Genomic DNA, 14,410 nt, shown 5'->3' on the forward strand with positions numbered 1-14,410 from the left:
ATGCAAAGAAGTCTTTACTCAACTGGTGGAAGAAGGCAACAGAATGGGACAGATGAGTCTCTCTGAAGAGAGAGTGACAGAGTTTTGGCATTATGACCAAGAAGGCCCTTCTTCTTCCTGGATCTTGAGGGCATCCAATGAAGCTGATCGTCAGTAAATTCAGGACAGACAAAAGGAAATATTTGTATATGCCACAGGTGATTAAATTTTGGAATTTGCTGCCATAGGATATAGTGATGGCCACAGGCACAGTTAGCTTTAAAAAAGATGGTTAGGCAGATTCATGGAGGATAGATTTATCAGCGGCTACTAGCCATGGTGACTAAAGAGAACCTCCACATTCAGAGGTAGCAAACATCTGAATACTGGTGCTAGGAGGTAACATCAGGAGGAGGCCTCAGCTTCTATGCCCTGTTGCTGGGCCTCCAGAGGAACTGGTTGGCTCCTATGTGGGACAGCAGATTGGACTAGACCAGGGGTTTCAAACACATGGCCTGGGGGCTGAATCAGGCCCCCAAGCAACTGGCTATCATATGCTTCCTTCTCCTCTCGTTTCCTTCTGCATCACAGCTTGCTGTGCCAGGCTGGCTCAACTGCACAGGAGCTACAGAGTGAAACCTCTGTTTTCTCCGTTGACTGAGGCTCCTCCCTTGGGGAGGAAGGGGGGAAGGGATAGCTGCTTTGCTATGCTTTCTCAATTGCACAACAGAGCTACTGAGCCAAGCCTTTCTTCCTTCTATTGGCTGAAGCTCCTCCCCCTCCTGCTCCACTGGGGAAGGAAGGAAAGAGCCAGAGCTTCCTTTGCCTTGTTCCCTTGATCCCATGGAAGAAATACAAAGAAAGCACCTTTAAGACCAACAAATGCTAATGTTTTAAGCATGTTTTAAGGTTTGTTTTTTAAAAAATTTCAATTGTGTTTGTGTCCTTTATAAAGTTTATATCTCTGCTACCTAATCTTAAATAGGTACACCCATGGCCTGGACTAACAAGGTCTCATTTATATCAGATTTGGCACTCATAACAAATGAGTTAAACACCCCTGGACTAGATGGACCACTGGTCTGATCCAACAGGGCTTTTCTTATGTTCTTATGCACTGGATTGCCACACACCTCATCTCAAAGGCAGGGATGTCTGAAGCAGCCCTGCAAAATAAAGTGGTCAATATATATTGAAAATGTGCTTCATGAAGCACCAAAGATTGCACTAAGTCAATAATAAGAGTTCTAGCAGCAAAATAAGATCCAGTAGGAAGATGTATCTATTAGATTTCAGATTCGTAGGAGAATCTGCTGACTGCTATGAACTGCTACATGGAAATATAAAAATCAAGTAGAGTTAGAGGTGGCAAGTAGAAGCCAGTGGGCAAAACTCTTAGGAATGACTATCATCCTTTTGCAAAAACTGTAAAACTCTGTTTCTCTCTGCCACATGTTTATGGATATGTGCAAAAGAAAAAGATGTGCTTTGAAGTCTAGAAGTCTCACAATACATCTCCAGAGAGCTTTGAAATGTATCTTAAGCACTAATACTGCAAGCTGTCAGCATCTTAATACCAACATTATTCTCTTTGGCTGCAAGTCTAACATACTTCTGTAGAAGTCCAAACAGATGCTGGTAAGTTAACTATACCTGAAAGACTGCTGAAATGTACCTATCTGGTGTTGCTGGACAAGAAAGCTTATTCTATTTACTGAGGGTGGGTAAAACTGTCCTCATAGCCCCAATGCATCCATAACATTCCTAAAGTACCATACTAAGAACAGTGTCCTGGGAGTAAGGAACTACTTCATCCTTGAAAAACTCAGTAACACTTATTCCAAGGAAGACTGCACAGAACTGCAGCCTATACGCCCTTTTTTGGAGTAAGTTTAATGAGCATAATGGGTAACTTCCCAGTAAAAATGTATAGATGTTGCTTGTAAGTAACAAAGGACAGAGTGTTGATTATTAAGCAGACTGCAGACCTCTTGTTGAGGGTGAAAGAGGAGAGCACAAAAGTAGGCTTGAAACTCAACATCAAAAAAACCCTAAGATCATGACATCCGGCCCCATCACAACTTGGCAAATAGAAGGGGAAGACATGGAAGTAGTGACAGCCTTCACATTTCTGGGATCCCAGATCACTGCAGATGGTGACTGTAGCCATGAAATTAAAAGACGTTTGCTTCTTGGGAGTACAGCTATGGCAAACCTGGGCAGTATAATAAAAAGTAGAGACAACACCCTGCCAACCAAAGTCCGTATAGTCAAAGCAATGGTATTCCCAGTAGTAAAGTATGGCTGTGAGAGCTGGACCATAGGGAAGGTCAAGCGCAGAAGAATAGATGCTTTTGGAAGACTCTTGAGAGTCCCTTGGACTGCAAGAAGATCAAATCAGTCAGTCCTAAGGGAAATCAGCCCAGAATGTTCCCTGGAAAGTCAGATGCTGAAGCTGAAGCTTAAATACTTTGGCAACTTAATGAGAAGGGAGCACTCACTGGAGAAGATCCTGATGCTGGGAAAGACAGAAGGCAAAGAAGGAGGAGACAGCAAAAGATGGCTGGACAGCGTTACTGATGTAACAAACACGAATTTGAGCAGACTTTGGAGAATGGTGGAAGACAGGAGGGCCTGGCGCGACTTTGTCCTTGGGGTCGCAAAGAGTTGGACTCGACTGTGCGACTGAACAACAACAACAGATAGGTCAAAGAAGGAGACTGTCCCACTTCCCCAATAAAATAAATACATAAATATTAGAAGAAATTATCTACCAGTACCTAGAATATGTACAAAGCAAGGCTACCTGCTCAATCTCATACCAACCCCACTTTGCACCTTAAGGTTGATAAGCTCCACTGCTGCTCCTCCCCTTTACCACTCTTTAGAAAGCAGGACCAAATTAGGCATGATGAGGGTACAAAGAACAGGCTTTGGGTATTCAAATTGTAAGAAAGTTTAACAAACAAGAGTATACATGATCTGTACAAGCATCAAGCTGATCAAGGATAAAAATAAATGAAAGGAAAAGAGTCTCTAAAACCTAGGGCAGGCTAGTATCCCTTTAAGTTGAGCATTTAAAATCCTCCATTACATTAGTTTTAGAATATGGGACTTTTCTCAATTCTCTCTCAACAAGTGGTCAAGATAGAGTCTGATTGTAAAGGATTAGTCCTTTATGGCTTAAGTAAAAAAGAGTAAAGCTAGATCACCAGTTGTTTTTGACTCTGGGGTGACGTTGCTTTCACAACGTTTTCATGGCAAACTTTTTACGGGGTGGTTTGCCATTGCCTTCCCCAATCATCTACACTTTCCCCCCAGCAAGCTGGGTACTCATTTTACCGACCTCGGAAGGATGGAAGGCTAAGTCAACCTGGAGCCGGCTACCTGAACCAGCTTCCACTGGGATTGAACTCAGGTCGTGAGCCGAGGGCTCCGACTGCAGTACTGCAGCTTTACCACTCTGCGCCACATACAGAAGAACAAAATAATGAAAGCCAAAAGATAAGACAGCTTCCTCATCATACCCAGAGAATTTATAATCTTCCATTAGGAGTCCATCCTCTTCTGAGGCGATCCCCACTCTTCCTGGACTAAAATCAAAATTATGATATAACTTTTTGGCTTTCCCAGTCTCTGTCACCTTAAGTGTGACAATCCAGCTGAGGTGTTGGTTGATAAAACTTTTGTCCCACTCTGGCCAGATCCATTTGCCTGTCTAAGCACTGAAGTACTCCCCTGGGGATCCATGATTGATCTCCTGTATAGTTAGTTCCTTTTGCCAGTTGTAACTTGCAGCCAAGCTACTGGACACAGGTATGAAACAGACCTAATTATTGTCACATAGATGTGATCTTTAAATGTGATCTTTAGAGAAGAGTAGAAGGTATTTCTCCACAATTGCCTTGCACTACGTTATGCACACTCATGTTTCTCATGCAAGCAAAATATGAATCACAACCTCTTAAGCATGGAATACAGCAATTCCATACCAATGTCCTCTTGGAACTGACACATGTTGAGCTGTGCTAACCTTACTCCAATCCTTTTTCCTGATTTAAATACCAGAGTGCTATTACATCTGGGGTGGAGGAGACATACAAATGAAACAGCAGTATTTTTCTAGTGTCATGATATATGCTGCAATACTAAGTTTGCTGAAAGTAAGCCCCACTGAATAAGATGGGACTTGCTTTTAAGTAAAGCCAATTAGGATTGCTCCCTTAGTTAGTTGCTACAGAAACCAATATAGAATTCCAACCTATTTATCTATACATAACTAAGTCAAAATGGAAGTCGTTTAATTCTATAATGATTTTATCAAGAGATATAGTGAACAAAGACCCTAATGATGGTATGAGACCAAGATATTGTTAATAGCCAACAGGAATGCATATAGTCACATGAAGCAAGGTAAGTAAATCATGTATACTGCTGAAGCTCGTATTTTATGTCCACATAATGTTTAAGGATACCACAAGAAAGAGAAAATAGATATGAAGCCTGGAAAAAAAAATTAAAAGCAATTCCAATACTTCGTAATTACACATCTGCGTGGCCGCACAAAATGCATGTTCTAGACCTGGATACTTGCTACAGGATATATTAGACAGAAATTAAACCAATCTCTGTGCAGTTATATTTAATTATATTTTAGAAAGCAAAATCTGGCACTTGTAAGGATGGGTCATCTTAGTTCAGGTCGGGTAGAGAGAGAGCAAACTGAGCCACGTGGCATTGGATTGTACAACACTTATCCATTTTTCCTATGCAAGCAACGGAACTCCAGTTTTAAAAAAGAGAAAATCTGGAAAGCACGAGGGCAGACTGGAGTTGAAGCCTCTTGCTCTCATCATATTTCTAAAAGACTAGGAATAAGCACAAAGTGAACCACACACTAGGCAGGATTGGGAGAACGCGCCTCCCACAAACCCTTCCCAAACCTCCATGGAGGTTTATGAGGTTTGGGGAGGATTTGTACTGGTGGCTCCAAAGGCATTTAAATGCCTTCAGAGCTCACCCCTGGATAAGGCCAGCCCAACTGAGCCTTTGGAGTTCACTCTTTAAAAGCCTTTGGAGCTCACTCTTGGAGCTCAGTCCAGTCAGGTGGCCCAACTTGACTGTGCTCTCATAGTGAGCTCTGAAGGCTTTTATAGGTCTTCAGAGTCCACCTCCATATAAGGGTATATAAGGTCTATAATAGCCTTTGAGCTTGATCTGGGAGCTCAGACAAGTCAGGCAGCCTGACTCGACCGAGCTTCTGGAGTGAACTCTGGAAGCCTATAAAAGCTGGCCTGACCAGAGGTGGGCTCCAAAGACATTTAAATGCCCTCAGAATTCACTTCCAGTTGGGTGACCTGACACAGAAATAAATGCCCCATAAATGATGGGGCAAACTCGATGAACCACGAACCAGTTCATCCAATGGAGTAGTTTGTTGGAGGTTCAGGGTTTTCATGGACCCTGAACCCCCAATGAAACTCCATTTTCCTGGTTTGTGCCTATGCTTACTGAAGAGTTTTAAGTCAATCCTTTGCTCTGCTGCAGAGGAGACAGAATGCCAAGCTGGAGGTTGTGCATGGTCCTGTAAGAGGAATATAACTTACTGCAGCAAAGAGCTCTACTAAATAGTGTCAATCTTGCCCTCTGGGTTCCATATGCCTGCTACTCCGATGTCCTCTGAGTCAACTTGGATACTTGCAAATAAGACAAGGCAATTCCATGCTGGGGCTGATCTCAGATGTGACATGTTTATTTACACCCAAGTAAGAAAGGTCTCCTGGACAGTCAAGAATAAACTTGCATCAATATCTGTATACTTTAAAAACTATGTAACAGTTGGTTTTTCAACCTACGAACTTGTTAAATAAAATCTAAAATTCGGGGAAGCAAGGCTTTACATTGTGGTCAGGGATAGGAGGGATGGTGGCTCAGTGGTAGAGCATCTGCTTGGTAAGCAGAAGGTCCCAGGTTCAATCCCTGGCATCTCCAAAAAAGGGTCCAGGCAAATAGGTGTGAAAAACCTCAGCTTGAGACCCTGGAGAGCCGATGCCAGTCTGAGTAGACAATACTGACTTTGATGGACCAAGGGTCTGATTCAGTATAAGGCAGCTTCATATGTCCATATCCCAAGCATTTTTGGGACTGTACTGCAAGTTTCTCTGTTCATTCTTGAAACATCCAGCTGGAAAATGTTAAAAATAACTTGTATACATCAAGCAGTTAGTAAACAAAAATGACCATGCATCACGCAGGACCATGTGATGTACATACAGGTTTTGAAGTTCACAAACAATATTTATATGTATGGCTTAAAGATTTGCCCCAGGAAAATAAAATCAACAAAATAAAATTATATTAGAACCCCATGATTGCTGAGGAGGCGGGAGGCCTAATAGAAGGTGACATCTGCTGCCTTAACTGAAGGCCTGGTGGAAGAGCTCTGTTTTACAGGCCCTGCAGAACTGCAACAGGTCCCACAGGGCCCTGATCTCCAAAGAAAGCTCATTCAACCAGACAGGGGCCAGAGCCAAAAAATCCCTGGCCCTAGTCGAGGCAAGTTGGACATCTCTGGGGCTGGGGGACCACCAGGAGATGCTGAGTCATCAATTTTAGAGTCCTCTGGGGCTCATGCAGGGAGAGGTGATCCTAAAAGTATGCTGGCCCCTGGCCATATAGACCAATAAGATTTTCAGGATAGAAGCTTTCAAGAGTCAAAGCTCCCTCCTCAGATACTAGGTACACCTGATAAAAGGAGCTTGGACCCTCAAAAGCTTATACTTCGAAAATCTTGTTGGTCTCTAATGTGCTACTGGACTCAAATCTAGCAAATCTGTAGATAGCAAACTTGTACCTGGGCTATAGCATCAGGCCATACCTTGTGGTTCACATGATGGAATGCTCATCCAGGCAAAATAAACAAACATATCCATCCTTATGTAAAATTAGCATGTGTAGGAGAAGAGCTCCATTCTAGCTTTATTGCAGACATCTAAACAGCAAATTCTATGCATGCACCCATTCCTACTGCGGTACCATCCAGACTGAGATATTCTTCTGGCAGAACAAACTACAATGCTTGTTCATTCACAAATACATACATGCAATCAGAACCAAACCTGCATCTCTCAATCCTCCCTCTAAGCATAATCTGAATCAGATACTTACGATTAACCCCTTGTTAACCTAATTTGATGTAGTGGTTAAGTGCCAGTTTGGTGTAGTGGTTAAGTGTGCGGGCTCTTATCTGGGAGAACCAGGTTTGATTTCCCACTCCTCTACTTGCATGTGCTGGAATGGCCTTGGGTCAGTCATAGCTCTGCCAGAGATTGTCCTTGAAAGGGCAGCTGCTGTGAGAGTCCTCTCAGCCCCACCCACCTCACAGGGTGTCTGTTGTGGGGGAGGAAGATAAAGGAGATTGTGAGCCGCTCTGAGATTCGGAGTGGAGGGTGGGATATAAATTCCAGTACCATTATCATCTTCTTCTAATTTAGTAATTCCTGTATGTTTAAAGGACTGCATCAGCAGAATGTATGACGCACAGGTAAAGAGATAGAAAAACTCCCAATGTAGCTGTGAAGCAGTATAAGGAGAAGAGGATTCAAGCTTTTTGTCACTGAAGATTAATTTGAGATGTAAACTCCTTCCCACCTTCAAAAAAACCAAGAAGGTTTTGTCTTGCTAGTGAATATAGTCAAGCAGTTAAAGGGCTTATTTCGTCTTCCAAAGCCTCCAAACAAATTTCTCTTTGACATGCCAATGCTGCTGCAGAAATCTGCCAGAGTTTTTGTTCTGCTTCACAGTTGTTGTTGCCAACAATTGCCAAACCACAGATAAGCAAATGAGTGTGGGGAACAGTGGAGAGGCAAGGGAGAGCACAGCCTTGCATACTAACAAGCCAGTCTAGCGTCTGTCCTGAGAACCCTTCAAACTCCCACAGACTTTTTGTATCTCTGGAAGCCAAAGAACATGCGAGGCCACTTGGTATCAGGGTAATCTCTTCAAGGATTCTGCCTCCATGACTGGATCAATATTCCACAGCGCAGCTTAGCTTCCATTTAATATACACATTGCTGTTGATTCACAGCTGACTTACGGCAAAGAGTCCTACAGTACATTAATAAAACTTTAATAGTCTACCCCCACAAGCCATTTCCCTAGTCCTCTACATCTGAACCCCAAAGAGCATGACAACTCTTACAACCAGAATTCTGTTCATATGGTCCCTCTAAGAAGTGTTCTCATACCATGCAAGCAACACACAACTCCAGGGTCTGAGCAACAATACATGCTATGTTAAAGGTACTGTATATGCAGGAATATTTACATACATCTACTACGGGGATGAGAATGGTGGAAATCACACCAGACAGGATACATGTAAAGAGGGTCTTGCACATGAGGACACCATGTTGCATATTAATTAGACTAGAAGAGTCAAGTTCAAATTCTTGCTTGCCATGAAGCTTACTGGGTAACCTCGTGCTATCACTCTCCCTCAGTCTAACCTAGTTCACAGAGTTGTGAGGGTAAGATGAAGAAGAGAAGAACGATGAGTTGCCCTGAGTGTGCAGGAAAAGAATACAATGAATCAATAAATAATTTACAGTACAGTCTTGTGAAAGAAGTTATGTCTACTTTCCCCTAATTTACAAAGTTTTCCTTCACGTTCATCAGAGAGAGCTAGCTATGTCGAGCTATTTGTGAAGACAGTCAGTCATATCCAAACATTCACAGGAGGAGTAAGAGCAAGAGAGAACATTAAGAGCAGATTTCCATTGACAGGAAATAGTTCTACAACTCTTCCTTGCTCTGACAGAAGCAACAAAAATCTTTCTCCCCCCCCCCCCAAGCCTTTTTTGCAACTGAGATAGAAAGCACTCCCCTTATTCATGGTGTTATATATTTCTTTTAGGAATGTACTAAGAGATATCCTTCACTTGCAGTCAAAACAGAAACACAGACCAGAAGAACAGCAATGTATCTTTCTGCTACCTGAGTTACATTGGCTCTAATTATATCCTCTTTTACATTCCAGCAACCTCCAAGAACATTATGCCTAGATGACAGCCGTTCTAGCAAATAAATACCAAGAGCAGCATCTTTGAAACCCACAGCTTCACTCTGCAAACTATTCTATGCTGTTGATCTTTAGCACTGGCTGAACACTGGAAAGTCAATGGGGACCTGAAACACATGCTTTGTTTAGGGTGCTTAGCATCTGCAACCAAATTATCACGTTTCTTAGGTGCTAACTACAGATACCAGTTTCCTCATCTCCACATGATCAAATATATATTGCAAGTTCCATATTGTGATTTCAAAGGCATGTAGGATCTGATTTAGATGAAGATCCTGGTGCACAAGGAGGGGGGTTAAAATCCCTTGACACACACACCCAATGTTTTCCTGAGCTGAAACAGCTCTGGAGGCACTATTTGTGCCATTGGAAAAGACCAGGTGTGCACATGGAGCCATGATCTATTATTCCAAGTGTACCCTACAAATAATAATAAAAGTCATAGGTTTTAAAACAGGAATTCAAATGAGGCTTTGTGGTTTGGTCAAAGAACCCTACAGAGCAAAGAAAAGTACCCCAGCTTGCAACTTACTTGGCTCTGATTCACACATGCATGCTTATTAGATGACTACAGCAACATCAAACAACAGCCTGCATTTGGGAAACAGCAAACAATCAATCACAGGTAAAAGTTCACAGATCATTCATATCACTTTGGACATAAGAGTTTTTCAACCCAGCATGTCATTTCTCAGACGAATAAACATGCATGAGTCCTTGGATGCGCTTAAGTAGCCTAGGAGTAGGCTTAATGATTGCAAGCAAATGTGAGCAGTACATACATGAACTTTGTTGCAACTTTTGAAATTGTGGCTGCTTGAAACATCAGGGAAATGGCAGAAATTAAAGCAGAATGCTTCAATTTAGAAATGTTTGTTTTATTCAACAATAAAAACATTTACACGTACATAAAACTAAAAATAATTAAAACAGAACACAAACCTGAGAAATGATCAATGAGAATCAGCAAGCAAACGCCAGACAAGATTTTAAAAGTCCTCATCTGATGGTGGAAGACAATGACTCCTTGTGGAAGAATACCATAATTTTGGTACCAAGAACAAGAAGCCCCATTCCCAGGTTGCCACTCATCTGTCTTCAGATAGTGGGGGAACCTGAATCAAGTCCTTCAAAGATGACTGCAGTGGTCAGGTAGGTCCATATGGGAGTAAGCAAACCGGGAACCAGTGAAGGCAGCACTGCATTGGAGTGACATGGTCCTTACAACCCACCTTAATGATAGTTTTATCCACAGCATTCTGCACCACTTGTAGCTTCCAGACACTTTTCAATGGAAGCCCCAGGTATCACACACTGCACTAGTCTAATCTAGATATTACCAGAACATGCATCCCTTTTTTGTCCAGAAAAGGCCACAGCTGGCTAACTGAAGTTGGTGAAAGGCACCCCTGCTCATCACTGATGCTTATTTATCCAGCAGGAAGCCTTGGTTCCAGCAACACCCCAAGGTATAAATTTGTACAAGGTACAAATTTCTCTCCATATAGTCTGATATTTGAGGACAATCAGAAAGGACCATCACATGGAAACAGAAAAGGCACCTGATTTGTGAATCTGTTCTTACTTAGCAAAAAAGACATACCAAACTAACCCTATCTGCAATTATTCTAAATAAAAACAAATTCTTAGAAGGCTTTTGAATAATTGGGTAATAAAGTTTGTATAGCATTTGCAGCAGGAGGAGTCAACATGCAATGATTTAGTTCAAAATAATAGGATTAAAAGCAAATAATGTAATTAAAACATTTGTAAATCCAAATAAATCTGGTAGTGGATCACATAAGTCCAGTACACTACCACCAACTTACTAAACAGTACTTTCTTAAACCAAGTCTCTCTTTACGTGCCAAGACTGTAAAAAAAAAAATCCCTCTATAAACAGTGGCGGGGGTGGGTGGGTGGGGAGGCTGATGTGGCTGCAATAACATAATTTTAGTTTTAAAACATAAATATTAAAGAATAACTCCAGAGTTTATTTTGGTAAATTCTGCATGTTAAAGATTAAGGGTTGGAAAATTACTCTTATTTTCATTGCTCTGTAGAACCAGACTTCAAAGGAACTCCACACAAAGGTGCTCCCTTCCAATTTAAAGAGATACAAACTACCTTCCTCTGCCTCAAAAGCTTTGCCCCCTTTAATTCCCTATCCAACAATCTGAAAAAACAGCAAGAATACAAATTACTTTATAGTGTCAAAAAATTACAATGTTGATTTAAGAGAATTTCAGAACTAAGGGTTCTAACACTAGCTAATAGCTTAAAAGAGTATTTAAAAGTTATTTCATTAAAGTTTGTATGAGCTGGAAATCGTTTGATATTATTGTGAAGGACCAGGAGCCTGAATACTAAGAAGTGTTAATTTATATGAAAACAACATGAGGGGAAAAGCAAAGTCTCATATCAGCCACCGGGGACTTTAAAAATGTTATAATTTCATTATTGCAGTGGTTCAGTTACTAACTGGTTGTTAGCAGTAGTGCACAGTACAACTACTACAGGGCATTAAGAGCAGAGGAAAGACTACTTTAAGGTTTTAGAAACTGTCCTATACAGGATATACTTTTTGTTTACAAAGCCTATGTCCCACTTTTCTACCATTAAAACAGCATGCAAGGCACCACCTTCTTGGAAATGTAAGTCCTTGGCCCTGACACTTTTTATGAGGGTGAACACTTGGGGGGGGGGGGAACCTAAGGAAACAGCAATATTTCCAGGCAGGAGTCAGAACTCAAAAACAGTCGGGAACAAAATGTTTTTAGCGGTTTCCACTGACAACGCTGGAGATTTAGGGAGGAGGGTGACAGCTGCTTTGTAGCAGTTCATCCCTTCCCCCTTCCCCAGAATACCCTATTCATTAATATCCTATTCATCTGGATCTATTCATTAAAAGAAACCTCACTTTTTTAAAAAAGAAAGAAAAGTCTTCACAGATGCAGAAGTCACAGAACAGCCCAAACTAATCTCAACTCAAAACCAAAGGAACTCAGAGATGCCTAAATTCTCCCAAGATGTGGGGTGTGGTCAGTGCGAAAAATCTCCAGCCAAGAAGGAAAGATGAGATCATACAAGGAACTATGAAAAGCACTGCAAGTCATCCATTTAAAAAACATCCCATACAAATAATTTTAGCTCTTTCCCTGCATATCTCAATGTACACTCCGCATCCACAAATACTACCCCCCCCCAAGAAAAAAACAACTGTCTTATGTTGGGAAACCAGAATGCTTTCAAAAGAGAAATAGTCACTCCATCATTTTAATCTATTTTAGTTAGACACACCCCCCAAACTTTTATTACACGTATCTTCAACTTCTGCTAAAGCCTTCCCCCACCCTAAAACCAAGACCGACCCCCTCCCCAATGACACAAAATCACTTTAAAAACTATCCCAAGCAGAAAATGTTCCCCCTACCCATAACCATGTCCTAGAGTTCAGTACTACCTAATACATGTTCTCTTTAGAACATTCAAACACTTTCGGAACCCCCTCTCAGAAGCAAACAGCACGTCTCTGCCAAGGCTTTCCCCCTTGACAGCAACACACCCGGCCTGCATAAAGAGCAAAAGCACACCCCAGACCAACACTTTCTATTAACCAAAGTTGGTCAAGTCGAACTTTAAAATAAGATGGAAATTAATGGTTTCAAAATTTCCCGTGGAGTTAACACCAGATAAGGCTGCCAATTTGTTGCTTGCTTTAAATGTTATTAATATTTTAAAAGATGGCCGTGTAATGAGATTGTGCAGTAAGGCATAACCCTCCTCCCCTCCATTCCTTCTAAAAGAGCAACATGCAGTTCAAATCGGATCCTGGGCTCTTTCAAAGCAATAACCGCTTTTATTTATTGCTTTGGTGAAAGGAGAGCTGCATTTAGAACGAAACGGAGTTGCTTTCCATCTTCGGCCATGTCTCATCCCCAGCTTCCCACAACTGTCAGGTGAAAAGCTGAGAGGAGGGAGAGAAAGACGCGGGAGGCAAAAGAAACGGCCAGGCTCCGTTCGCAGCCCACTTCATTGTTTTGGTGGGACTCAAAGAGGCGGCGGCAGCGGCAGCGGCAATCGCGGTCACCGTGGGAAGGAAGGCTGGAGAAGAGGAAAAGCAATACACCCCTGGGCGCCCTCATGATGCACAGAAATCTCCCAGCAAGCCACATGCTGGTCAAGAGGTGGACGGGCGAAAGACAGAAAGCTCCATACTTACCCAGAAGACAAAATTAAAGACGAAAAGCAGATATTTGATGCATTTGGTACAGCCTTCCACTCCCATCGTGGCAGCTTTTCGCTGACTGTTCGGATTTGGCCTGTGATTGCCGAGCAGGAGGAGGAGATGTGCAGGGACAGCTGCTATTGCAGACGGCGGGTCCTGTGTGTTTTTGTTTTGTGGTTTGTTTTTTTCTTCTGGGGCTAACCAGTCTCCTTCCCTCTTTCTCCTCCGTTATATCTCCTCCCTTGCTTCTACAGACACCCTCCTTTTGACCCTGGAGCCGAGCCAGGCTTCCCCTCCCATTGCCTGGTGTACCGCAGAAGAGAAGGAGCCACTGCCCCCTACAGGGAGCTGCTAGACATCGCTTCTTTTCTTGCGTCAACCCTGGGAAAGGCACGCGCGTCGTGTAATTCCAGGGCCTCGTTGCTGCATGAAGCGTAGAAAAATAGCTTCTTATGCTGGGTCTGCCCCGCCTAGATTCACACTGAAAGCTGTAAACCTGAGGTTGGTCTGTTAGCCAGCTAGGGTTGCCAAGTCCAATTCAAGAAATATCTGGGGACTTTGGGGGTGGAGCCAGGAGACTTTGGGGGTGGAGCCAGGATACATTGGGGTGGAGCCAAGATCAAGGCTGTGGCAAGCATAATTGAACTCCAAAGGGAGTTCTGGCCATCACATTTAAAGGGACGGCACACCTTTTCAATTCCTTCCTTCCATAGGAAATAATGGATAGGGGCACCTTCTTTTGGGGCTCATAGAATTGGACCCCCTGGTCCAATCGTTTTGAAACTTGGGGGGTATTTTGGGGAGAGGCACTAGATGCTATACTGAAAATTTGGTGCCTCTAACCCAAAAAACAGCCCCCCCCAGAGCCCCAGATACCCGCAGATCAATTCTCCATGATTTTCTATGGGAATAAATCTCCATAGAGAATAACAGAGTTTCCAGCAGACATTTCCCTCCCCTCCCCCCGCTTTCTGATGACCCTGAAGCGGGGGGAGGGCCTCCAAACCGGGGGATCCCCTGCCCCTACCTGGGGATTGGCAACCCTATAGCCAGCCTACCTACACTTCCCAGGACCAAGCCTCTTTGCAACCTGTGGGATTAATTAATGAATAAATATTTACCTT

General features: G+C 42.6%; 1 protein-coding gene across 1 annotated transcript in view; it reads right to left on the bottom strand.

Moving 5' to 3' along the window:
- CD81 (CD81 molecule) overlaps window positions 1-13,783 on the bottom strand; it is a 110,389-nt gene extending 96,606 nt beyond the window's left edge. The window contains exon 1 of the mRNA XM_060261636.1: window positions 13,281-13,783. Within this exon, the coding sequence (XP_060117619.1) occupies window positions 13,281-13,346 (66 nt within the window). The 5' untranslated portion in view covers window positions 13,347-13,783. The remainder of the gene's footprint in view (window positions 1-13,280) is intronic.
- Between the last annotated feature and the right edge of the window lie 627 nt (window positions 13,784-14,410).

Source organism: Heteronotia binoei, chromosome 21, assembly GCF_032191835.1.
Source record: "Heteronotia binoei isolate CCM8104 ecotype False Entrance Well chromosome 21, APGP_CSIRO_Hbin_v1, whole genome shotgun sequence".
In the NCBI taxonomy this organism is placed as follows: Eukaryota; Metazoa; Chordata; class Lepidosauria; order Squamata; family Gekkonidae; genus Heteronotia; species Heteronotia binoei.